Below are 23,662 nucleotides of genomic sequence, written 5' to 3'. Positions count from 1 at the left end.
ATGACAATTTCAATGTAAAAGAAATGTTTAATTTAAATTGTATGTATAGGCCTTTATATCCGGGAGTATAATGAATTCTCTAACATCAGCTGACAGTTTAATTTGTATATTCATGACAATACGATGTGGTTTTTCTTATGTGCAATGTCCTGAGAAAATTGCTTAACATCTGAATAAAAACTTTTGCATAAATTTGCTTTTAAACCTTTGATTAAATCTGCTTTTTTGTATCTCTTTAATGGAAAGCAGTCTCTTTCCATATTGTGAAGCTGTTGTAATCGATGTAACAGGGTGTTTATTCCCATTGGGAGCTTGAATAAAACAATGGATTCAAAAACACAATGTTTGTCACTCACATGGCTACTCCTAGTATCATGGTTATGAGAAGCTGCCCACTATCTGCTGCTGTAAACAAAGTTTCTTGGCTCTGCCGCCCTCTCACATACTCACTGCATCCAGAGACTGCGTGCAAGGTTCAGCATAGAGCCTTAGGGAACATTTAAACTCTGCTCTCAAAATTCACATCCTAAATATTTGCAGAAACCCATAATTTACTTAAGGCATAAATGTAAAAATAGGAATGAAAGATAACAGTGTTTCTTATTTAAATGCACACTACTGTTCAAAATGCTTTTTTAATGCACTAATTGATCAGAAATGACAGTTAAGACTTTTACATTGATTCAAAAGATAGATATTTTATGAGAGCTTTATTGATAACAGATTAAAATATACTGATCCCAAATTATCTCACACATACTTTTGTCCTTAAAAAAAAAAAGATTTTAAAATGATAAAAAAATCAAACAATTGCTGGAATAGGTGGAGCATCCCCACAGAATAAGAAATACACTGATGTAAGATTGAGTGCTAAAATACGTGATAACTGATCATAAATACATACTCAAAATAAGACATTACACCTAAATCGAAAATCGACTTGTTCTACACAAGAAAATTCATCTGAACCAAATGACACACAATGATGCAACTAATGGTCCGTTCACACCAAAAACGATAAGAATAATGAAAATATTAGTCCACAGCAGCCAATGCTCATTTCTGTTCATTACAAGCATGGACTGCATTTATGTTGTCTGTCACTTTAAATGCTCATGCTCGTCAACTCAAGTGCTTTCTGATTGGCTTTCAATGTTTTTATTGTTCACCAGCTGCAAAAAAATAAAATAATAATAATAATTTGTGAAAATGATTCCAATAATATTGTTCCTCTGTCGATATTGCTACAGTTGTGGAATCTACTATTCTCATAGAATTACAATGATTTTTACAACTTTATATTTATTCTTACTGTTATTGTCCTTAGCATGACAAGGCTTTAAAGGAACACTCCACTTTTTTTTTTTAAATAGGCTCATTTTCCAACTCCCCTAGAGTTGGTTGAGTTTTACTTTTTTTGAATCCATTCAGCTGATCTCCGGGTCTGGCGGTAGCTCTTTTAGCTTATTTTAGCATAGATAATTTAATCTGATTAGACCGTTAGCATCTCGCTCAAAAATGATCAGAGAGTTTCTATATTTTTCCTATTTAAAACTTGAAACTCCTGTGACACTCCTTTTCTGATGGAAAATTAAAAGTTGTGATTTTCTAGGCTGATATGGCTAGAAACTATACTCTCATTCTGGCTTAATAATCAAGGAATTTTACTGCCGTACCACGGGTGCTGCAGGCGCAATGATATTATGCAGCGCCTGAAAATATTGGAAGTATAGGTGGGACTATTTTCAGGAGCTGCGTAATATCATTGCGGCTGCTGCACTCGGGGTTAACTCTTTGGTCAGTTTTGAGCGAGATGCTAATGGTCTAATCAGATTCAATGATCTATGCTAAGCTAAGCTAAAAGTGTTATCACCAGACCCGGATATCGGCTGAATGGATTCAAAAACTGTAAAACTCAAAAAATGAGCCTATTTAAAAAAGAAAAGTGGAGTGTTCCTTTAAATCATAAATCAAACTCAGTTTGGTCAGCGTAGGTGATGAAAGAGTCTTTGGTTGTGCCAAGGCTTTTTATTTATGAGCCCCATCTGGATAATCTCGCTCAGCAGCCACATTTACTAGCTGTCAATCACTTTCTTCCAGAAAACACGTGGTGAGAGTCTGGTTTATCACTTGATTTGAGATTTAATGGAGGGAACTAATAAGAGCGAAGGAAACATCACGGGTTGTGAAAAAGCCTCAGTTCTTTTTCTTACAGCTGCTTTTCTCAGCTGTTTCTGGGGCTAAAGACTTGGCTCTAGCTAATGTACGCGACCTGTGCCCTATAAATGGCATACGAATGCCTCGTTTACTCCATAATAACATTCAAAAAGAGATCACAATCTGGAGAGGAAGTGTACATTGCTACTTCCGCTATACAAGGTCAAAGTAAGACCAGTGTGATTGCTACGGTTCACCATAAACGTAACATCCCAAAACAAACAGATCAAATAAACAGATCAATAAATACATGTATAAATAAACAACATGCAAGTGAAAATGAAAAAATAAAGACAAATGGATGACACTTCTGTTTTAGTATGTTTTCACCTCAGATGAGCTAAATGGGTTCGTCCTTCACCCTTCATTACCATGGATCCAGCTATTAGTTAAACCTGAGTGTGGGAGAAAACTGTGACCTTGGCCAACACAGAGTAAAGCAAATGTCGTTTTGTGCCTTGATTTGCACACACACATACACACACACTCTTGAATTGAATCGAATAGGAAAATACTCACACATAATAGAAACACTTAGCTGGCACACATTTGTTCATACATACACACAGGAAATGTGTAGCGCTGCTGTTATGAACCTCACACCCTCAAGGTTTAGAGGTGTGTGTCAGCTAGATAGATTTCCAAGGGAGGAAGTTACAGCCAGATAATGAATCTAATTATTCATGTGCTGCATTTCTCTTTCCAGCGTTATGGGCTGTGGGTAGATCAGGGTTTTCAGTCCCACCCATTGTCTTTGATCATGTGGGCCAGCTCGATGATGAATTTGCCCTCCTTGTATTTCTGACTGTTTTCGAAGGCATACTCCTGAGGGAAAGAAGAAGAGGGAGGGAGAGAGAAAAAGAGAAACAGTGAAGAGAACGAGCTTGTGGTCACCTCAAAGTCAAGATCCGCTGATCCAAAAATAATGGACAGCTGTTGGGAAGCTTTTCTGGATATGTAATAAATGGTAAACCTCGCAAGTGTAAGGGTAGTTTAACCAAACTGCAGGAAGCCATTCTGTTGGTATGACAAAAACAAATATAATAGGAAATTATATCTTAGAGCATACCCTGCCTGAAGACCTTCATGATTTACGTCATATTTCTTAAATATATTTTTTATGATACTGAAAGATGAATTAAGGTTGTCATATCAAACTGTAATGATTCATTTATGATTCAAAAACTCTTACTACAACTTTTTACTAAACAATTTTAAAAATAAACTACACATAAAAACACTGATCTGTATTTAAAGTGTTAGGAAAATATAACACAATTATTATGTATATAATATAATATAATATAAAACAATATTATATTAGATTATTTTATTTTAATATTGTATTTTATAATAAACATTACTGTTCAAATGTTTGTGGTCAGAAATATATATTTTTTAGTATTTGAAACATGTATTTAAGCACAAATACTGTATATTATTACAATAATATTACAAAAACTTTTATATTTTTAATATATATTAAAATGCAATGTATAGCTACATTTTTTTTAATAACATTTCTTATCAGTGCTGAAAACAGTGTTGCTTAATAAATTTGTGGAAACAGGCTTTTTTCGGGATTGTTTGATAAACATAGTTGAAAAGCATTTATTTGAAAAATAAATATTTTCTAGAATTATATATATATATATATATATATATATATATATATATATTTCACATTGTGTGGCTTTTTTCCTAAATTTATTTAATGCAGCCTTACTGAATAAAAGCATTCAAATCTGTTTTTAACTGATGGTTTCTCCGTCTGACTTTAAGTAGAGAGATCACTTAAGTTTTTCAAAAGTGACAAGATTTCAAGATTTTCTGAAGTGCTTTTCACTTTTAACCAGTCTGTTACAACAAGAAAATTCAAACTGTTTGTTCTTGGAAAGCATAAGATACTCAAAGACTGTCAGCAGTAGATTAGTGACATGGGAAGCAGGTCATGAGCGTGTGGAAAAGCCACTTAAAGTATCTCTCTTGACGAACTGTCTCAGAGTCTCTAGCATGTGAGATATGGATGTGTTATCTTGACTGGCTGAAGAAAGCTGTCAAATGTAAGTGTGTGCATGTCCCGTATGAATGATCATGGCTCTTTTTTGAGCTAAGTGGTCTTTAAGTGAGAGTGTGTGTCCATAGTGATCCAGAACGTACGTATTTCCAGCCCAGAGTGGTTTTACAGTTCTCACAGTAGATATCGGCCACTGCGTGAAGACCGGTCAGCAGAACCCTCTCCTCTGCCGGGCCACAGCCCACATTCACCCTGATTGATAAAAAGATGATGTCAAAATTCTTTCTTTTTTGTTTTGCATGGCTAAGATAAACCAGAGGACTTACACTGAGTTGAAGAGGTAGGCCCTGCCTTGACTCCCTTGAAAAGACTGCAAAGGAAATAAAACAGGAAAGATTTCAAAACCCCCACATCCTAATAAACACTGAATTGGCTGACATGTTTTACATATATAAATCAGAGTAATTCAACCTCATTTACTTGTATTGTGACTGCAGGTAATCTTTAGGAAAAATCTATTTTCCTTCACTGCTTGGCGGATAGGATTTCCCAGGTGTGAACTGAAATAAGCAGTCATAATTCCGGTGTTTGAAAACGGTTTGGCCATATGGGTGGTTTAATTTTGGTTGTGCTATACTGGATAGTGATGAAGGTGTATCTTAATGCTAAATAACCTACAAGACCTGATTGAAACCATGAAAACAATGGCTAAACAATACATCAAACATATGAACATAATGATAAACTCTGTTTAATTCATTTTCTGGGAATCAGATCAAAGTGCCTTTTTCAATCGATCAGTTCAAAATGGATTAAATGATTCTTTCAGATTCAGATTTAACGATTCTGATTCAGTGATTTAACAGATTCACAATGATTCATTCAATGATTTAAAAGAAAATTATAAAAAATAATTGTTCCTTGCCTAAAATATTTCACATTGATTTTTACATGAAACATTGGATCTATTTATTTGAATCTATTAGTTTTAAATAAATTATTTTTGTATTTAAGAGCTGCCAAAGTAACATGAAAACAGTATATAAAAAAATTGTAACATTAAAAAAAAATAAAAAAAAAAATAAGACGTATACATAAAAACTCAAAAATATATTTAAAATGTAAGGAAAATATATAAATATTATTATCAATTTATATCATTATATCATACACACTACCTGTCAAATGTTGCGAGTTGGTAATATTTGAATGTTTTCGAAATAAGTTTCAATGACCACAAGGCTGCATTTATTTTATAATAATATAGTTTAAAGAGTAGTTTTGTGATATGTTATATTTTATTTATAATATATAAATTATAACATTTTTATATACTTTAAAATGTTTTCTTCTTTTCTTCTTTGACAGCAAATCTGAATTTTTAATCGAATTTCAATGATTTATTCAATGATTTAAATGAAAATTATTAAATATAATTCTTCCTTGCCTCAATTATCTTAAACAGATATGTTGCTACGGTTGGCTTGCATGAAACACTGAATGTATTTGGCTATGATAATGATGGTTCCTTACATGTTTTTAGTGTTTACACTTTTATTTTTGAATACATTATTTTTGTATTTAAGAGCTGCCAACATGTTTATAAATAAATTGAAAATGTGGTATTTCCATTTTTAAAGAAGGCAGGTTATAGAGATTTTTAAAGTTACCCAAATGCTGGATAAAGTTTTTTTTTAAACAAGTTTCACTACCTGATAGTTAAATCAAAATCACAAGCCTCCTATTATGCAGAACTCTATTAACCTACTTTCAAGTGATTACAATTACTATGTTCCATTCTGACCTTTATTTAGTTCAGAGGGATTCGAACGAATTGAAATCTAATTATCAATTTCAACCTCAACTCCACCCCAGAACCGCCCGAGGTGCACTCGCTCCCCCTTAAACTCAAGTAAGCCTCGTCAGCCCGGATACCACTGGCTTTATTTTGCAAACATAGTATGTGAACAACTAATGAATGAAGCAAAGACAATCTTTTCTAATCTGCACAATCTGCAAGCACACACAGTGCATTGTCTGAGAGAATCATGATATCAGACGACTAAAACCCATTGGGCAGACTTTAGTGTAGCATTATGGGTATATGTGGGTGTCCTGGAACATTTGCATTTACTACAAAGACGTGATTACTCTTACTTCTGTGGCACACAACAGCTCAAATGATAACCTGCTTCCCTTGATTGTGTGGCATGAACGTCAGGAAGCTGAGTGTCCCACATTTTGCTCGCACACACAATCCATGCACAGATATCTCAATTGCACATAGTTTACATTATGAATTAAAGATGTTATAATTAATCCTTGACACATATTTTTCACGCAGGCACTTCATTGCACACACTTCATAAAAAGGCCACATACTGTATGGTGTCTTAAAAGTGTGCCATTGGAGCAGTCGGTGCACAAGTTGTACAATTAATTTGGATTTATATGGTTTCACTAATGAAGTCATAAACTCAGTTTTTATCAAAATCCCTTTAAGACAAGTCATTCCACTCAGGGGCCATTTTTGAAATGCGTCTCGGGCATGCAAGTGTTTCTTTGATACTGCAGGAAACAAGCTGCAATGAATGCATTTATGTAATTATATGTCCTGCAATAATAATAATTGTTGTGATTTCAATCTTAAATAGCCTCAAATGGGCCTCCACTAAATGTAGTGGTTTTAGATCTAAGAAGCATCACCAGTATAATGGCTTAGGGCTTAAATATTAAGTTTTGTCACACTATTTTAACCAGCCAAGTAATTTCACCTTGACAATAAAGAACAATGATGAAAGATTGAATAACTGAGGATTAGTTGTAGTCTTACCATTTTAAAGGATTCGAGAGAAATTGTTAACTTGTAGAGCCTCTTACTGTATTATCAACACAAGGAAGACAAGTGTAATAAAAATAGTTTTATTAACAAAAAGACAGACAAGAGAACTAACAGTTACTAAATGGGTACACTGAATGGATAAAGTGCCAAAGATTGATAGATGCAAGTGAGTCTAAAGTGAGGACTAAATCTTATGGAAATATAAACTGAAGTTTCCTGAAGGTGTAATAAGGTAGACCTTATCCTAGATTCAACAAATAAATCAAGATTATTTGTTTTTAACTGACATCAGTTATATAAAATCTAATGCAAATGAGATCATCATAAACTGACAATACACCCTAATGCCAGCGGTGTCTGGAAGGAAGTTTGGAAAGAGCCTGAGCTTAAAGTCCACATTTAGAAAAGTGTCTTTAAGTTTTTTTCTATGCATAATTTACTTTCCAAATCAGTTGCAGATTAACCTACACAATGTGCTGAAAATATGAAGATTGGTTATGCTGAACACTGTCCCATGCATTCATATATACAGTATTGAGCGTAATAGGTACGGTTGCATTGCTGTGTCACAAACAGCACTCATTAAGTATTTACAGTTCTGTAAATGGATATGAAGAAGGTTTAATTGAAATTGTGTCCTTTTTATGTGAAGGCATGTGAAGATGTGTCCATGGCCGTGCAACTGGTGCGGCTCCACCAAATTCAATATTCCCCCTTGGTGACTGAACCAATATACAATTTATGATTAATTTGGGGTACAGATCTCTGCAGCCACCACCACCAGTGTGTCCTTGAGCAAGGGTCTTTACTCCAGGTTGCTCCAAGGGAACTGGGGGTCCCTGTAAAAAGAGCACAGTAAGTCGCTTTCGGATAAAAGTGTCTGCCAAATGCAGAAATGTAAATGTAAATAAATGTAAATGTGATTTTGCACAAACGCTCAATAAAGTTGCTTATATGTATTTTCTTAAAGTTTATTTCTTCAAGGTACTACTATAATATAAATGTGTGAGGATAAAAGGACCTGAAAAACTTTGATCTCCCGAGAAATAGACAATACAAACATACACGGGCATATTCGAGACACCCCACAGAGTGCAGAGCCCCTTTCACACTGCACGTCGGACCCGGCATATTGCCGGAACATTGCCGGGTTGCCTTCTCTGTGAAAGCAACCACGTCCCAGGATTGATTCCGGCATTGAACCCAGGTCGGGGACCTAGTAACATTACCGGGTTCAACCCGGGACGAGCGCTGTGTGAACAAAAGCCAGATCTAATGCCGTGTCGAAGTGATGATGTTATTGCGCGACTGTTTTACCGGCTGTTTTGAAGGAAGATCAACGTTCGCGACGAAAACATATGTGCAAACTGTAATGAAGCAGAGATCAGTTAGTTTCTCACTTTCCGCTCTGACGCAGAGATCGTCTGCTTGCTTCAATGACAGTATAACGTGCCTAGCGTTGTCGAATCGTACATTACACGTCATGCGCTGATGTCACGTGTCATTACGGGATCTTTACGGGTTGTGTGTGAAAGCACGCACATATCCCGGGTCATCACTGGCAGTGTGAAAGTGCAAAATCTAGCGACCCGGGAACAAAATCAAAATGATTACATGAAAATGTCAATGCAAGTGAACTAACAGTCATGCCTGGAATCATTTGAAATGTCTCCGTGCAACTGGTACAATGGTCTCAATCTTACGAAAGTAGACTAAAATATAATACAGATAATAAGAATTAAGATATATTTTGCCTACTGTAATGGGAGTGCCCTTTTCCAGGATCTTCCATGTAAATTACCTTCTGTTCCCTTTGAGGTGTAAACTACCCTGGTCTGGGACCTGACTTAATGCAAATTCCAATATTTGTTCTTGCTTCCATTTGGGGGATGTTTTATCTTGGTGTTGTTTCTAAAGGATTGAAGCAAAAGGATCAGGGCGATTCTGAAGCCAGAAAGCCCGTAGTGTGTTGTGTGTCTCTTCACTTCATACTGTGTTTCTTCTAAGGTCAGGTATGCATATTTTACTTTTAGACGCATCTTTGAGAATTTGATGTTTTGTACTGACATAATTTGATATGTTTGAATTGGATATGTAATTTAAAGAATACATATTGACCTGACTGATAATAAATTGTTACATTTGATTTTATTCTGTTTTACTCTGTATTATTGACTCTAGTAGATTGAGTTGAATCCTGGTTAGCGACATGAGCACCCGAATAAACAAGTTAATATAAAATAAAGAGTTTAACTAGAATAATCAAATGTCAGAAGAATAGGCCTACTAATTAGAAACAGACGTACAACCAATTTGCATTCCAACCTAAATTCGAGGTCATAATAAAATGCAGTCAGATTTGAGTTTAACCTAAAATGAATAACACTACGTGCTGAAAAAAACAAACATGCAGGAAAACTTCATCCTTGGACCTAGTGCATGGACCTTACAAATGCATAAATATATTTCATACAATTTTAAAGGGTTAGTTCACCCAAACATACATATTCCGTCATTATTTACTCGCCTCCACGCTGTTCAATCCCTTTAGTTTTTTTTTCTGAACACAAAATGTGATTTTGGTCAGGTTTGTCCTGGTGGTTGCTGGTTTCTGTTTATACAGTATCAGTCTATGGAGCACGACTTTCAGAAGCTTCATGACATTTTTTTATGATATGTTTGAAGCTTCTGAAATTTGGGCTTAGAAACCTGACCAAAATCACATCCCCTGTCTTTTGGTCTTTCTTTAGATGCTCTCGCTGGCTCTGGGCTCACTGAGGATGAAGAGGCCACAGCAACATCTGGTCCAGATGAGGTATCAAGGGCAGGTGGAGTGATGGAGCGTCTCATCCATGGCACTAGACCATTTCCAGGATGCTGCTGTGGACTCCTCAGACAAATGAAATATATAACTCATGTTTAAATACTTATGGTTATTTACATCACTTACATTCAGCTAAAGCAGTGTTGACAACAGTGAATTCTAGTACATAATTGCATTTTTTCATGACTATTAGATGTACTCATCTGCAATTCTTATCAAACATTAACATGTTAAATAGACATTAAGTAGGGGTCTTTAAGATGTATAAGGTGTTTTTGGTTTTTTATACTCACATTTGAAAACACCCGCATCGCTGTTCTTAATCCTTCGCGATTTTGAAGTATCCTCTCCTTTGGCCTACTGGGATAGAAAAGTGTCCATCGGACGAGCACTTCAGAATCTGGGCTGAAGCAGTAGGACATCCATGGATTTCTAGCCTACTCTTTTATGAATACTGAGGTTTCGGACTTGATACTCTTTTCACATACTCTTTTCTTCTACTATAGAGTAGGTAAGTAGGCGTATTCGAATGCAACTTAAGTATACGCATGTCCGAATCTTATGAGAAATAGTACACTACGCAGGTAATTCTCACCTACTCTACTATGAATACTAAGGATTCGGAAATACTTATTCGTTCCCCTATTTGCCTACTTTATAGTAGGGAAGTATGTGGTTTCAAAGACAGCGCACATCTTTATGAATAGGTTACTGAATCAATGACTCGATCCGTTCAAAAACAGGAATTCATTTATTAACAAAACACTATGTTGCTGGGAGAAACACAATAGCTCTGCTGTGACGATTTATATAGAAAACTACTTGTTCCAGGGAAGCATTAATCGAGCCCTGAGGCTCCCCACTTTTTAATTTGGCCCTACACATATTACAAATTGCAAATTTTGTGTCTTCTTCATGCACAGTGAAGAACTTCCACACAGACAACATGTCGATGTGTAACAAAAATGACCGGCTTGGAATCGGCAGATTGACCTTACTTGAAATACAAATCTTTTGAAACATTAAAAATGGTTTTACTGTCACTTTAGATCAATTTAGTGAGACCTTACTGAATAAAAGTATTCATTTCAAAAAAAAAAACTAAAAAAAAACTTGAACTGTATATAAAATACATACATCAAATGTAATATACATAAAAATATGATTGAAGAATGATTATACACTTAAAGGTGATGCATTTAGGATTGACACAGAGTTGTTGAACTAGTTATTGCAGTCCAAATTCTAAATATTGGAGAGGGGTTTTTTCACCCAGCCCCTCCTACTCAGACTTTACGCACACACAGGTAGCCAGACTGACAACGCACTTGATGATGAATGAAATTAAATATGCTGTGTTTTCCAGCAATCTGGCAACCCGGGGTGCTGTAATACAATTGGGTAAACTGGCAGCGGGTGGGTTTCACAAACCAAAACAAAGACAGACATTCTGGCCCGGGACGCACATTTTCAAAGGAGAATAACTGACTGTACCATTGTTTTTCAGATAAACAAATATTTTAACTTCGCATGTTTCTTAAATATCTGCAAACATATTATGGTATTTTTATGCTTTAGTAGAGTTAAAATCTTACATACAGCACCTTTAAGCTCATTTTACAGATACATTCAGTTTCAACTGAAACAGTCAAATATGAAAATCCCTGTGTTCATATAGTGTTCCATAACCCTTTAACAAGAAGTCCATTAAAATAGATTGTACAGCTGACAAAACATCTTACAAAAGACTTTCAATTGACCAAAATCCATAAAACAGTTTCGAAAATTACTAGAACCTTTATATAGTGCATGCAATTGTAAAATTCAATCTCTCACAGACTCGTTTCAGCTGCGTTAAATATTATGCAGTGGCTCACCTTTGAGATGAGCTCATCATGGTTGGCCAGGTGCGCTCGGCAGTGAATGCAACTGTAGGTGCGATGACAGTTGGGCAGGTAGGCCTGAAAGGTTTTGGAGCGCGTCATGGCGACCGTGGCTGGAGAGACGGCGTGGGGTGGAGCAGAAGGGTGAGGGCCGTGGTGAAGCTTCAGGACAGATGAGAGTACACCTGTGCGGAACACACACACACTTATTTAAGAAGATAACTTAAAAAAAAAACCTTGGTCACTTCTTCTGAATTGTAATAATATTTCACAGCATGAATGTTTTTACCATACTTCTTATCAAATAAATGTTATCGGTACAAAAACTTTTGATCAGCAGTGTATGTAATTCAGAAATCATCATATGCATGACACCACTACCATAAGAATATTAACATATAACCGCATGCATTTACATATCAAAACACGACATATTGAATTCACACATTATAGTCTTTAAAACGCAGATTCAAAAACAGCCAGTTTAACCCTTAAGTACCAAAGAGAGAAAACAGTCATGATTTTTTTTTTTCTTTTACAAAACAAGCTTGACATGTTGTAGCTATGTTAAAGAATGTATGAAGATATAAAGGAAGAATAAATTAGATTTAATATTAAAATTTGATTAAATATTAAATATGAAAAAAATCATATAGTGTATTCATACATTTTGGTGTCATGAATGACGCAGATTGATGTGAAATGATGTTGAAAACGGAGTGTACGTCAGCGAGACACAAGAACACAGCAGACGTCATTCACAAGAACACGCTGCAAATGCAAGCAAGCAGGCATGAATCTGTGAGCTGTGAGTGGTTTCTGACAGCTAACTGGTACTGCGTTCATCCTGCCCTCGGGTTAGAAGAGGGGTGTGCTGTATGACAGGCGGCTGTTTAATGCAGAGAACTGGATACCTGCCAATGATGTGGGCTCAAACACAGAGCCAGCTAGACAACCAAAGCTGAAGCTTGATGGATTCATCCCTAATAAAATGTGGTTAGATTATAAAACAAATCCATATAGACAAAATTCTGAGCAGTTCATGCATTATATTTCAAGGCATAATTTCATTTCTGTGAAAACGAGACCACACTTTAGATCATCATACACTTTTATTCATATTTTCCCTATATTGCTGTGCTACAATCTTATAATTTAGGTCAAATTAACTACTTTTATGGTGATTCGTTGTGCTTTTTTTTTTTTTTTTAGATTAATAGCCTCTGGTCATCCTATTAGCTTTCATTTTATGGAAAAGACAGTATGAACATTATTCTAAAAATCTCATTTTCAATCATACAGGTTTGGAATGACATGAGGACAAGTTTGTTGTGATTTTCTGAATTCAATTAATAAGTTTGCACTCTGACTTATTGAGTGCCCTTTTTTACATCATTGTGGCACGCTGGCAGCTTTTCACCTGTTGAGGCAGCAGCTTTGGACGAGAATTAAGGCATAACTAATTACTAAAAGAATCCGCAGGCATCTCATTTAATTACCGAGAAGCGTGGACAGGTATTCGTGAGATCGAAAAAGAGACTGATGAGTGACATCAGGAGATATTTGAATTCCAACCACATTTCTGCAAACCAACTTAATTATCACATAAACAAAAGCATTCGTTGGCGGTTGTGACTCAGCAAGGTCAGCAAACCCCCCCCCCATTGTAGAATACAAATGGTATCCTACAATGGAAAAAGGTGTTTTCATTCATTAATACTGCATTAGTTATTATAACCTAACAATAATCAATACTTCTACAGCACTTTTTAATCGTAGTTAGTTGATGTTAACTAATGGATAAACAAAAATCTTACTGTAAAGTGTAGGCATACAAATAAAACCACATGGATCCTTTTTCAGATATCACCTGAACTCAGTGACTTAGCAAATTGAATTAGAAAACTCAAAGGCTGTAACAAGTAAGGTATCCTGGGAAGCTATTTGTGATTCTGTGATTATATTTGCTTTGGCACGGATGCGATCAAACAGGCCGTACAAAAATACAGCCGGAGAGTGTTCTAGTCACCAGCGTGAGGCTTGAAATTGGACTCTCCTTGGCATAATTAAGCACCATTGTGTTCACTCTGACATTAGAAATGCAGTAGAATTTGGCCAAATGATAGAGCAGCATTATTTTCAACATCATTTCCTCATGCAATTTCAAACACAACTACACAGGATTGACAAAGGACGGATACGTAATTGGTATAAGGCTAATTAAAGGTAAAACAATTATGCGGGACATTTATGGAAGATGCAGAGGTTGTAATTCATTTGGATCTCGACAGATGAGATGAAGATAAACGGTTGCCGCCAGTATAATTACTGAAGCCATAATCACAGAAAGTGGGCCCAATTTGTCTCTGTCTCCTTTGTGTGTTTACCATTTCAAATTAGTCTGGAGCAGACCAAACACACACATAATGAAGAGATCTCATTCATCTCATGTCCAAACATGGCTGGTCTTCCTTCTTCTGACCTCACAGTGGACGACTTGACGAACAAATCTAATACAGACTGCAGTAACAAAACCAAGACTGCAATTATGGCCGGATATCAGGAGAAATGCATTTCCCTTAAAGGAATAGTTCACGCTGAAGTCATCCGAAATGTAAACCAATTCCAAAATGTTTGTTTCTTCATCGAAACAGATTTACAATACATCACTTGTTCAGTAATGGATCCTCTGCAGTGAATGGGTGCTTCAAGCTGGAAGTAGCAATAGGGCATTTAAACAGACAAGGAACCCCGGACAGGTGGTGAATCCCCCCTCGTTCCCCCCAGTCCCTCACATAATACACAGCAGGCAGCTCCCATGTTAGAATTTTTTTGCCGTCCTTTGAAATCTGTCAGCACAAATTAAACAGCCCCTGCTGCGTACACACATATGCTGTGATATAAATACCCATGGATGGGCAAAGCTACTTAAGGCAACGGTGTTGGAAACGGAGTGGGTCAGATGGAGAGACGATGGATCCAGGTCAGACAAGTATGTGTGGGTGTCAGTGAACCAGCTTCTTTGTAGGCCATAGTAGATGCCACCAGACTGAGAGTGCAGATGGCAGCACCAGCTCAGCACTTCTGTCAATCACATCCTTGAAAACACTAACAGCTAAACCAAGTCAGAAAATGACAACAAGCCTGTGTCACTAGCTAACTTTTTGATAACAAACAGAACACAATATAAATAGAGCAAAATATGAAATAGCCACACTTTAATTTAAGTGATCTTAAGCCCTCTGAGAACACTTGCTTATGCATAGCATGTTTCATAAAAATAAGCAATAATGTAAGTGTATTTGTGCAAGTGCTGAATAACATAAAATGCACAATAACCAATGATCTTGTGGAGCCGCTTGCAATGTAAATGTTAATTAAATAGTTTATTATGCAATATGAGTAGCATGAAAGCCCTCTCACTATTTTGTAAGCCATTTTCATGCTTTTTCATGCAAAAAACATGTATTTGAAAATAAAAAAAGATTGCTTTAATTTGCGAAATATAAATGCACTTTTGCCTTTAAAAAAAGAAAAAAGAAAGAATCAAAGTTAAATTCCTTTAAAAAAAAAACTGACAACATACAACTTGTGCTCAGAACAGATTTTTTTCTTTCTTTCCTCTCTTAATGTACCAACATTTGCTGGTAGAGTGTTAGTGGCATATAATTATATCATAGTCTAGATTTAAAGCAACACTTTCGGAACAGTTCTAATTGTTTACATTTGAACTATGCAGTGATGCATTCTGTATATATGTTTAACATCCAGATTAGCATCTATCACTGGCACTGAGATCCAATCTACTACTAAAATATAGATTCTCAGAATTTACCAGGTTCATTTTTAGTGCGCTGTCATATATTGGAAGATAATAAATAACAAACGCAATGTTTTAATTAGACAAACTTCCTATAAAAGGTTGCACTAAAAGTATTATAACTGAACTTACCTTAGAATGGAAAGGTATCGCGCTGGGTCAAGCCGTCTGCCTCTTTAAAACTGCAACTTGATGCAAAAGAGCAGGCGATCATTCCTCACAAAAACAAAGTTTGTAGGTATCTTCAGCAGCCACGCTCCTAGAGAGCAGCGCTCTGTAAATAATACAGCCCAGTTGCGCATCTGGCCTCGCCATACAAGCTCCCAATAATTTGATTGACAGCCAGGCCAGCAAATAGATGAGACAAAACGGCCTAGCAACAAAAAGCTAATAGGCCAACTTAAAAAGTGGAGGAACCAATGAGCGAGCGCTGAGGATATGCAGGCAAAAAACATAAAAAAAGACAATGTTTTATCTTTGTGATGTTCTAGTTGGATAAGTAATAAAAACTAAAAGGGAAAGCAAGTCTTAAATGACTTTAAATTTTGAAAATATGAAATACCTATAAAATATTAGTTGTCACTCTGTATTTTTCTCACTTGAGAATGTCAAAGTAATCATTAGTATTTCATAATTACTAAATAGCGCCTCTCTGTGTCGTTTTTAAGAGCTATTTTATGTAAAAATCATAAAGACAAACTGTAATAGACTGATATCTAAAACCATAAAAATAATAAATTGTTATTTTTTTACAACCTTTCTTTAAAATAAAGAAAAAAAAAAAAAAGTGTTTAAGCATGAGGTCAAATTTTTTTTACTCAACTAAAATAATTTATAACATCAACTTCAAAAAGTCAACAGCAAACCAAAAATCTACAGTGGACACTTTTGCGTACACATTAAAGCGTAAATTAAGTTTAAAATATAGTTTTATAATGACATTATTCACTGCCAGGTTTTTTTTTCTCAATGCAGGTATTTATTTACCATAAACACAACTATTTATTTACCATAAACACAACATTCCTTAATTTGATAGCTTGTATTTACAGCCACAATTATTTCTAGAACTTGGTTAAAAAAGAACGGGCACAAAAAATGAAAACGAGCATGGTGACACAAAAATGATGCTTAATATGCTTAATGTCCTTGTCCTACAGATATATTAACAGTGCTTTCAAGTGCAGGGTGTTTTTTGTTACTGTGGAGTTGAACTAGTCGTGTTGGCACGCAGAATGCCTCTCAGCACCCTGAAGTTTGCCAGTGGCTGGTTCTCCTTCGGAGGGTAGCATGGTCCACGATCTGTCACGTAGGCATAAGGGAAGCGTAACACCCAGAGTCCATCAGGGGGCAACACCACCTCAGGCTGCTCTGGATGGAAGATAGGACAGGGAGGGGGACCTGGCTGGACCTAGTAGAGAATAAAATGACAAAACAGTCAACTTTAATGGACAAAATGTGGGTAGCAATCATTTAATCAGATTACAATTGACTGATGTTGCATTTTTTTACATATTATACCTGTGGGTTTAAGACAATCTCAAGAGGAGCATCAGGGATGACAACAAAAAGGCGAGCCAGCTGAGCATAGTGTGGCTTGACCCCTCGTCCTTGAGCTGGAGAGTGAATGTATAAAGGCATATCAGAATTCAAGCATCTAGTTGCTGGCTCCTTTGGTCCACCTTGCCCAAGCACTTTGACTACTTTATCCGGGCCAGAACTAAGGAAGCGGCGCCCTCTGCTGTCCTCATACTCAAAACCAACAAAAGCACGAGCTACATCATCACGTCTTCGCGGCCGTCCGATTCCTCCAGCGCTGCCTCGCTTTCCAGCGTATGCTTTATTCGGTGCCGGCCAAGAGGCTGGTCCTCCGTCCAGAGGCTCAAGCGATCCTACATCTTCCTCTGATCGGCTTCGAATGACAACATCCCAGGGTAAGAGGAAAGCAGAGCCTGGGAGGAATCCAGGTTGCTCTAAACCAGTGAGGCTGTTGTAGGCCTTAGCTGGACCAAGTTTAACAAGAGACCAACTTGAGAACTTGGGCAACAGTCCCTTCGGGCATCCAGAATGAAGCATCCCGGGGAGATACTCCACTGTGGAGGGCTGTCTGTCCACCAAGCTTGGCCTCTTCTCTTGTCCTTCTGCTCCATCAGCATATGTTCCAAGGCTGTCAGTTGACTGGCCAAAGCTAAGAGCGAGACTCAAACTTGTGCTATCACCAGGCGTGTGAGTGCTAGTCTCTTTCTCCTTTAGACGATCAGCTTCCCCTGGTGGAGGAAGCTCTCCAGGTCTGGGCACCTCATCAATGGCAGGAGCAGGGTCGGGTGTGCTGGCTTGGAACACTGGGAAATTGATCCTGTCCAACTTTCCACAGCATTTCTCTTCAAGCCCCTGAGAATGAAAGACAGAATGACAAAGAACAGATTTAAAGCTTGTGTAGTGAATATTTACAGTGGGAAAAAAAAACCTTCTAGCTACTGACTTGATAGAAGTCATAATTGGCAGCCTGGATGTCAAACGGATCTTCTCTTGGAGACTGCTTCCTACCACAGTTACAGGAGCTTGTAGAGCGTCCCCTGCTGTTGTGGTATAGAACCGGCGGGTTATGGTCCATTTCTGGCTTCTCTCCTGCAATGTGAAGAAAAATAGATTTAAGTTAGAAAGAAGTACATTTTCGTCAATATACCATGGAAACAATTACTCTTCACATAGAAAAAAACGATCTGTATAGATCTTATAAAACACGGATCTTTACCTTGCTTTGGCAGCAGATGAAACTTATGCACGCAGTGCTGATCCGTAAGGCTGCGCTCCTCGCAGAGCTGATGCCCGTTACTCCAGAACTTGTAGCAATCCTCGTGGAGCTGTAAGGCGTATCTTTGAAAGGCGACTCCCCTCGCGTGCTGGCTGTACACTCGCAGCGCCTGCACCAGCTGATTCTTGTGCACTGTGGTGGTGTAATTATGGGGAAGGTTTGACTGGTACGCACTGTGAGCCAGTGGCAAGGCTTTCTGACACCGGTTTTCAGAGAATTTCGCATCTGCATCAAGGAACCCCTCTAGCACTTTGAGCTGACCCTGCACCTTGAGGGAAATCTCGGCTGCGTCATCCTCACCGTTCTCTATCATGACTTGATAAAGTCTGTGCGCCACATGCACCCATTTGGAATAAGTAGGCAACTCGAAGTGTGATGGCTGCGGATTGCGACCTACACTGTCATCAAACCCTTTCTTGGTCAATACGAGTTCGATGTGCTGCCAAAGGAACTCTTTTAAAGTGCAGTCCACCAGCTGCCCTCCCGAGGAAAGACTGCTTTCTACATTGAAAGAGGGCTGTCTATTGGAGTACCTCATCTGTTGGTACCGCCTTTGCCTGGGCACAGGCGTGCCGCCTTCACTTTCTCGCAGAACGCAGTTGGACCGCAGGTGCCCCAGAAGAGAGCCGATGGGGTCCTCATCTGGTCCTGGCACTACATATACAAAAGCTTGGTTAGCAGGCACTGTAAAGAGACAATTATTACTCTGGTTGGTCAATACACGACTTTTCCTGAATATCCTATATATCTGATCTTCCAGAGCATGCTGCAGCCGCCTTCTAGGGGAGTGTTTCTTGGGTTTTTCCCCTCCAGAGCCATCAGTCCCATTCCCACCCGTGCCAGAGGAGCCCACTCTGAGCGCTCCGTTCATCTGGAACACGAACAGCAGACGTGGAGGGCACGGCCGACAGTTTAACTTCCATTCTTTAGACACTGGCGAATCTTTAATCGCAGCGCGCAGCAGTGGAAGCGCTTTCTGACGTAGCGCGTCCAAAGCGCGGAACATTCTATCGTACGTGACGTCGAACGAACATGTGGGATGAACCAGCAAAAGAACATGGCACAGCGAGAAGAGATACAGCAGCTGTAAACAGTGATCCTTCTCTGCTGCTTTCCAAAACTCATGCGCTTCTGCGTGACCCAAACCCGCCGTCAATGATTCGCACGCGCGAATAAGTTGGCGGTTGTCAAAAACAGATGTTAGTACTAGATACAGCACGCGATTCTCCTGATTATAATACGCATGAATCGATGTTCCCCCAACCGGACCGTCAGTGTCGTCGTTCCCAAAGAGAGAGAAGACGTGTTTATCTGCTAAGGTGTTTATGATAGAGTCTTTGGCTGATCCCGGTTGCATTGCGCTTTTCCCAAATATGCCCAATACGCAAACACCCTCATCTTTGTCCACGGTGTCTTCGATTATTTCTGACTGTAGCAGTGCACCGATATTCATGGGCATCGCCATCTTTGCTGGACAGAAACAAATGGGCGGGGCTTTGATGGACGCATTTCTGTGAGCGCCAAAGAGTCCGGGTGGATACATTAATCTGTAAGTTAATGTCCGGACAAAGTGCATAGGAATTTTTTTTTTTTTTATGTAAATAGGAATGGTCTTATAAGTCTGCGGTGTTTTTATTGTTCTCCAAACCAAAAACTATAAATAAAAAAAAACCTTTTCGGTAATTAAAATATGATTATTAGATGATTGATTTGTTACCCTGGCAGAAAACTAAGATTAGGCTGAAATATTAAAATTACTAAAAGCTAAATCGAAATATATATGCACATAAAATTACTTCATCTAAAATTAGGCTGAAAACACAATAGGAATAAATGCCAATTCCAAATATCGGTGAATGCTATAATATAATGCAAATAATAGTAAAAATTATATTAGATAAAATATAAAAGGAAAAGGAGAAGTGCTGCCAGTTTAAACTGAAGTTATGAATGTATATGAAGCCAAATTTGAAATACCAAGCCAGAAACCTAACATTTTTGTCTTCATCTAAATGCACTTATTTTGTACTAAAAACAAAGCAAGAAATACACATTTCCTGTAGATCCAATATTTATTAAAAGTTTGCCATGCATTTTTTTTTACATATACAAATAAAAGTGGTTTTAGACAAATATTGCAAAAGACCCTTAAAATAAAAGATTAAGACATAGTAAAATGTACTTGGGTGTTAGACCTCAAGCTCACCAGTAAACATACAGTAAAACCTGGAAATAAAACACATCCGGAGTCCCACAATAACAGGACTAGTTATTATTGGTCACTGTGCTATATGTTTTACCACACACACCTAAGCTATCAATGGCTTATTGAATGTACAGATCAATAACGGACTCGTCTCACCCCTGTACAGACTTCAACACTGTATCAAGTACTATTTCACAGCAGAGTTAGTTTGCACATTCCACAGTCATATTCAGTAATGCACGTTCAGTTATGTAGTTCTACTAATTATACAGTTAACCATATTGACCACATGCTGATGTGCATTTCATTTTCATACAGTCTGCATTTGTTATTACCACGTCTTAAAAGGCAGTTCTGATATAAAAGGATCAAGAAGCACAATTCACATGCAACAAGTATATAAAATAAAGCAGCAAGTAACATCAAAACACAGTCCTTTCACTAAAATAGTTACTACAGTAACATGATAGTATAGGAGCCAAAGCTATTAGCAGTGTCACAACATGCATCTAAAAATAAGCCAAAACACAATGTGCAATAAACAGTCATTTTCTTTGTTTACACAGCCTTGAGTGGTGATAGTTCTTTTGTTAAAGCACTCTAAAGAATGAAAAATAAAAATCATTTTCAGGCTATAAATTCACAAATTATTTGTTAAATAAAATTATATTTCGTTCAAATGAAACTAGCAGTATCAAAGAAAACCTTAAAAGAATAAATTCTGTGATTTATTTTGGGATAAAAGCTATTTACATACCAGGTACTTGTTTCCTAACCCTCTGGCCATGTTTGGATCCAGGCTTGAATTCATCACATTCTCTTTGTTAAAAAGCGGTGTGCCACCAGGACTCCTAAGAATACAGCAAATGAGAAGTATTTAGCTATATTTGAAGTCAGTAGGCATGCCTTGACTCGATTTCCAACAATACAAAGTAAAAGTGATCTTGCCTCATTAAGTTGACTTTTCGAAGTCGTACCCCAAGATTCAAGGGATTTTTGGTTGGTGTCCTGAAGAGATCACAAATAATGAAGCATGAATGTATTACTTTAAAGCATCATAATTACATTTATGCGAGATTTACCTGCCAAGGTTTGATCTAGACTTTAAGGGGAGGTCAGAATTAGAGCGTCGCAAGCAGACTTTCTGCAAGTCTGCAAGTGTGACCAGTGGTGATCTTCTCGCTGGAGACACCTGTGAACAAATATGCTATCATAAATATCGAACCCAATGCAGGATACATTGGAAACGTTTTGAGGACACAATCTTTCACTCACCTCAGTTTTTTGGCCTACAGTCACTTTTCTTAGTCGTACTGCTTGAAGATCTTGAAGAGTCAAAGCAACAGGCCCATTTTTCTTCTCCTATTATGGGACAGGTGAAAATTTGTGAAAAACCTATAATAGTGCAAACCTTCATCACTTGTCTTCTCAACAAGCGAAGTGAATAGAAAAATAAACTTTTACCTTCACAGAGGTAGTTTTAGCAGTTTTTAGGGGAACTGTGGCCACTTTCGGAGCAGCAAGTGTCAACAGAATTTGAGGAGGAGGAAGAGGAGGAGGAGGAGGTGGAGGAGGAGGTGGAAGGGAGACAGGCGGAGGTGTAGAGTGCTGAATACCATCAGGAATTTCACACTGACCGCCTGCAGTCTTGGCTTCTCGATACAGCTATCAAGTAATATTTTATACAGTTTACAAGCACTGGAATTTGGAAAATAATTAAAGAACATTCTTTTCAGAACAGCTGAAATATTCTAACCTTCAAATTGGAATGCAATAGTGCCATTTCCCTTTGCAGCTCCTCTACTTTTTGGTGAAGGGACTCCAATCTTTCTGAATAGCCTCTCCAGAAAAAGAAGACATTCAGGAGTCCAAAACAGGTCTAAAAAATAAGCTGGTCAGACACTGGAAATCTCTCTCTCTTTTGAACGCTAATAAAAAAAAGAAGAACTTACTTGATTAATTGTCTTTCCACATTTTTGCACAACATTTCCAAATGCAAAAAACAGAGCTCCAATGCTTAGTGTTAAAGACAGCTGTTTAGTGGTTTGAACACTCGTCTCCTCCATAGTGTCCACCTTTGTTTTGTTGTCTGGACTGGATGAAAGCATTAACAGAAAGTAAACTAAAGTAAAGTAATATATATATATATATATATATATATATATATATATATATATATATATATATATATATATATATATATATATATATATATATATATATATATATATATATATATATCTCATAAGCCTTTTATTTTCAAAGTCTTAAAGGGATAGTTTACTCATATTTTGAGAAATGCCTCAGTTTTTATAATGGATGTAAATTTGCACCAAAACTGTTTGGTCACCAAAATTATTCTTCAAATATCTTATTTTCTATTTTACAGAAGAAAGTCATACAGATTTGGAACAACATGAGGGTGAGGGAATGATGAAGAATTGTCATTTTGGGTCAAGAATCCCTTAAAGTCTTAAAAATACGGATAAAAGTGTTCATGCTTTACAGCATTTTTCTGACTGGTTATATGTTAATATCTAGTATGAGTTATATATATATATATATATATATACACACACATACAAACTTTGATCTTTACACAAGTATATACATGAAATGCAGTAAAAAAAAAACTACACTGTAAGTGTTTATGAAAGCAGTGCATTTACAGGTATTGTTTTTGTGGATATTAAAATGATGCAGTTGCTCACACAGGGGCCGTTGGTATGGCAGGAGTCCCAAGTGGCTTCTTGCTCTTTATGGCCCAGCGTCGACTGCTGCCCTTTCTCTTCCTCCGCCACAGAAAGGCATCGCCGAGGCCCTGAAAAACGAATTACACATTGCTTAAAGATTGATGATTTACCGATTTAAGTAGCTAATAGTAACAACATACCCTTAATCTAGGCATATCCGCAGCTGCTGACAGCTGTAAGCCTGATTTTCAAATTAGTTCCTTATTTTTTACCCTCCAATAGGAGCGCAGCTGAAGCGCGATGGGGCGGGTTTTAACTTTTGATTGGTTAAGGAAGAAGGAAAGG

At 37.3% G+C, this 23,662-nt stretch overlaps 3 protein-coding genes across 3 annotated transcripts; all 3 read right to left on the bottom strand.

Annotated features, from left to right (window-relative positions):
- Nucleotides 1-1,487: 1,487 nt before the first annotated feature.
- LOC128021044 (protein yippee-like 1) lies at nt 1,488-16,262 on the bottom strand. The gene is made up of 5 exons (XM_052607919.1): nt 15,736-16,262; nt 11,778-11,968; nt 4,561-4,604; nt 4,378-4,486; nt 1,488-3,042 (listed from the first exon to the last, which is right to left on the bottom strand). The coding sequence occupies exons 2-5, from the start codon at nt 11,883-11,885 to the stop codon at nt 2,953-2,955; spliced, it is 351 nt and encodes a 116-aa protein (XP_052463879.1). The 5' UTR covers nt 11,886-11,968; nt 15,736-16,262; the 3' UTR covers nt 1,488-2,952.
- A 136-nt stretch (nt 16,263-16,398) lies between these two features.
- LOC128021043 (nonsense-mediated mRNA decay factor SMG8) lies at nt 16,399-19,932 on the bottom strand. Its single transcript, XM_052607918.1, has 4 exons — nt 18,359-19,932; nt 18,086-18,231; nt 17,125-17,994; nt 16,399-17,014 (listed from the first exon to the last, which is right to left on the bottom strand). The coding sequence occupies exons 1-4, from the start codon at nt 19,881-19,883 to the stop codon at nt 16,802-16,804; spliced, it is 2,754 nt and encodes a 917-aa protein (XP_052463878.1). The 5' UTR covers nt 19,884-19,932; the 3' UTR covers nt 16,399-16,801.
- A 539-nt stretch (nt 19,933-20,471) lies between these two features.
- On the bottom strand, nt 20,472-23,644 carry prr11 (proline rich 11). Its single transcript, XM_052607916.1, has 10 exons — nt 23,518-23,644; nt 23,336-23,445; nt 22,577-22,718; nt 22,381-22,503; nt 22,089-22,289; nt 21,900-21,986; nt 21,707-21,816; nt 21,573-21,632; nt 21,382-21,475; nt 20,472-21,224 (listed from the first exon to the last, which is right to left on the bottom strand). Exons 1-10 carry the CDS (start codon nt 23,530-23,532, stop codon nt 21,183-21,185), a joined length of 984 nt encoding a protein of 327 aa, XP_052463876.1. The 5' UTR covers nt 23,533-23,644; the 3' UTR covers nt 20,472-21,182.
- Between the last annotated feature and the right edge of the window lie 18 nt (nt 23,645-23,662).

This window comes from Carassius gibelio, chromosome A10, assembly GCF_023724105.1.
Source record: "Carassius gibelio isolate Cgi1373 ecotype wild population from Czech Republic chromosome A10, carGib1.2-hapl.c, whole genome shotgun sequence".
Classification (NCBI taxonomy): Eukaryota; Metazoa; Chordata; class Actinopteri; order Cypriniformes; family Cyprinidae; genus Carassius; species Carassius gibelio.
The sequence above is the reverse complement of the archived record's forward strand: the minus strand, read 5'-3'. Positions and strand labels throughout refer to the sequence as shown.

Excerpts from the sequence above, each read along its gene's own strand:
- LOC128021044 (XM_052607919.1), bottom strand. The coding sequence starts at position 11,885 with ATGACGCGCTCCAAAACCTTTCAGGCCTACCTGCCCAACTGTCATCGC. Across the intron at positions 4,605-11,777 it reads ATGATGAGCTCATCTCAAAG|TCTTTTCAAGGGAGTCAAGG; the intron begins GTGAGCCACTGC and ends TTTCCTTTGCAG. Across the intron at positions 4,487-4,560 it reads GCCTACCTCTTCAACTCAGT|GGTGAATGTGGGCTGTGGCC; the intron begins GTAAGTCCTCTG and ends TTTATCAATCAG.
- LOC128021043 (XM_052607918.1), bottom strand. The coding sequence starts at position 19,883 with ATGGCGATGCCCATGAATATCGGTGCACTGCTACAGTCAGAAATAATC. Across the intron at positions 18,232-18,358 it reads TCATCTGCTGCCAAAGCAAG|GAGAGAAGCCAGAAATGGAC; the intron begins GTAAAGATCCGT and ends TTCACATTGCAG. Across the intron at positions 17,015-17,124 it reads AGATTGTCTTAAACCCACAG|GTCCAGCCAGGTCCCCCTCC; the intron begins GTATAATATGTA and ends ATTCTCTACTAG.
- prr11 (XM_052607916.1), bottom strand. Across the intron at positions 22,504-22,576 it reads GTGGAAAGACAATTAATCAA|ACCTGTTTTGGACTCCTGAA; the intron begins GTAAGTTCTTCT and ends CTTATTTTTTAG. Across the intron at positions 21,476-21,572 it reads CGAAAAGTCAACTTAATGAG|GAGTCCTGGTGGCACACCGC; the intron begins GCAAGATCACTT and ends CTGTATTCTTAG.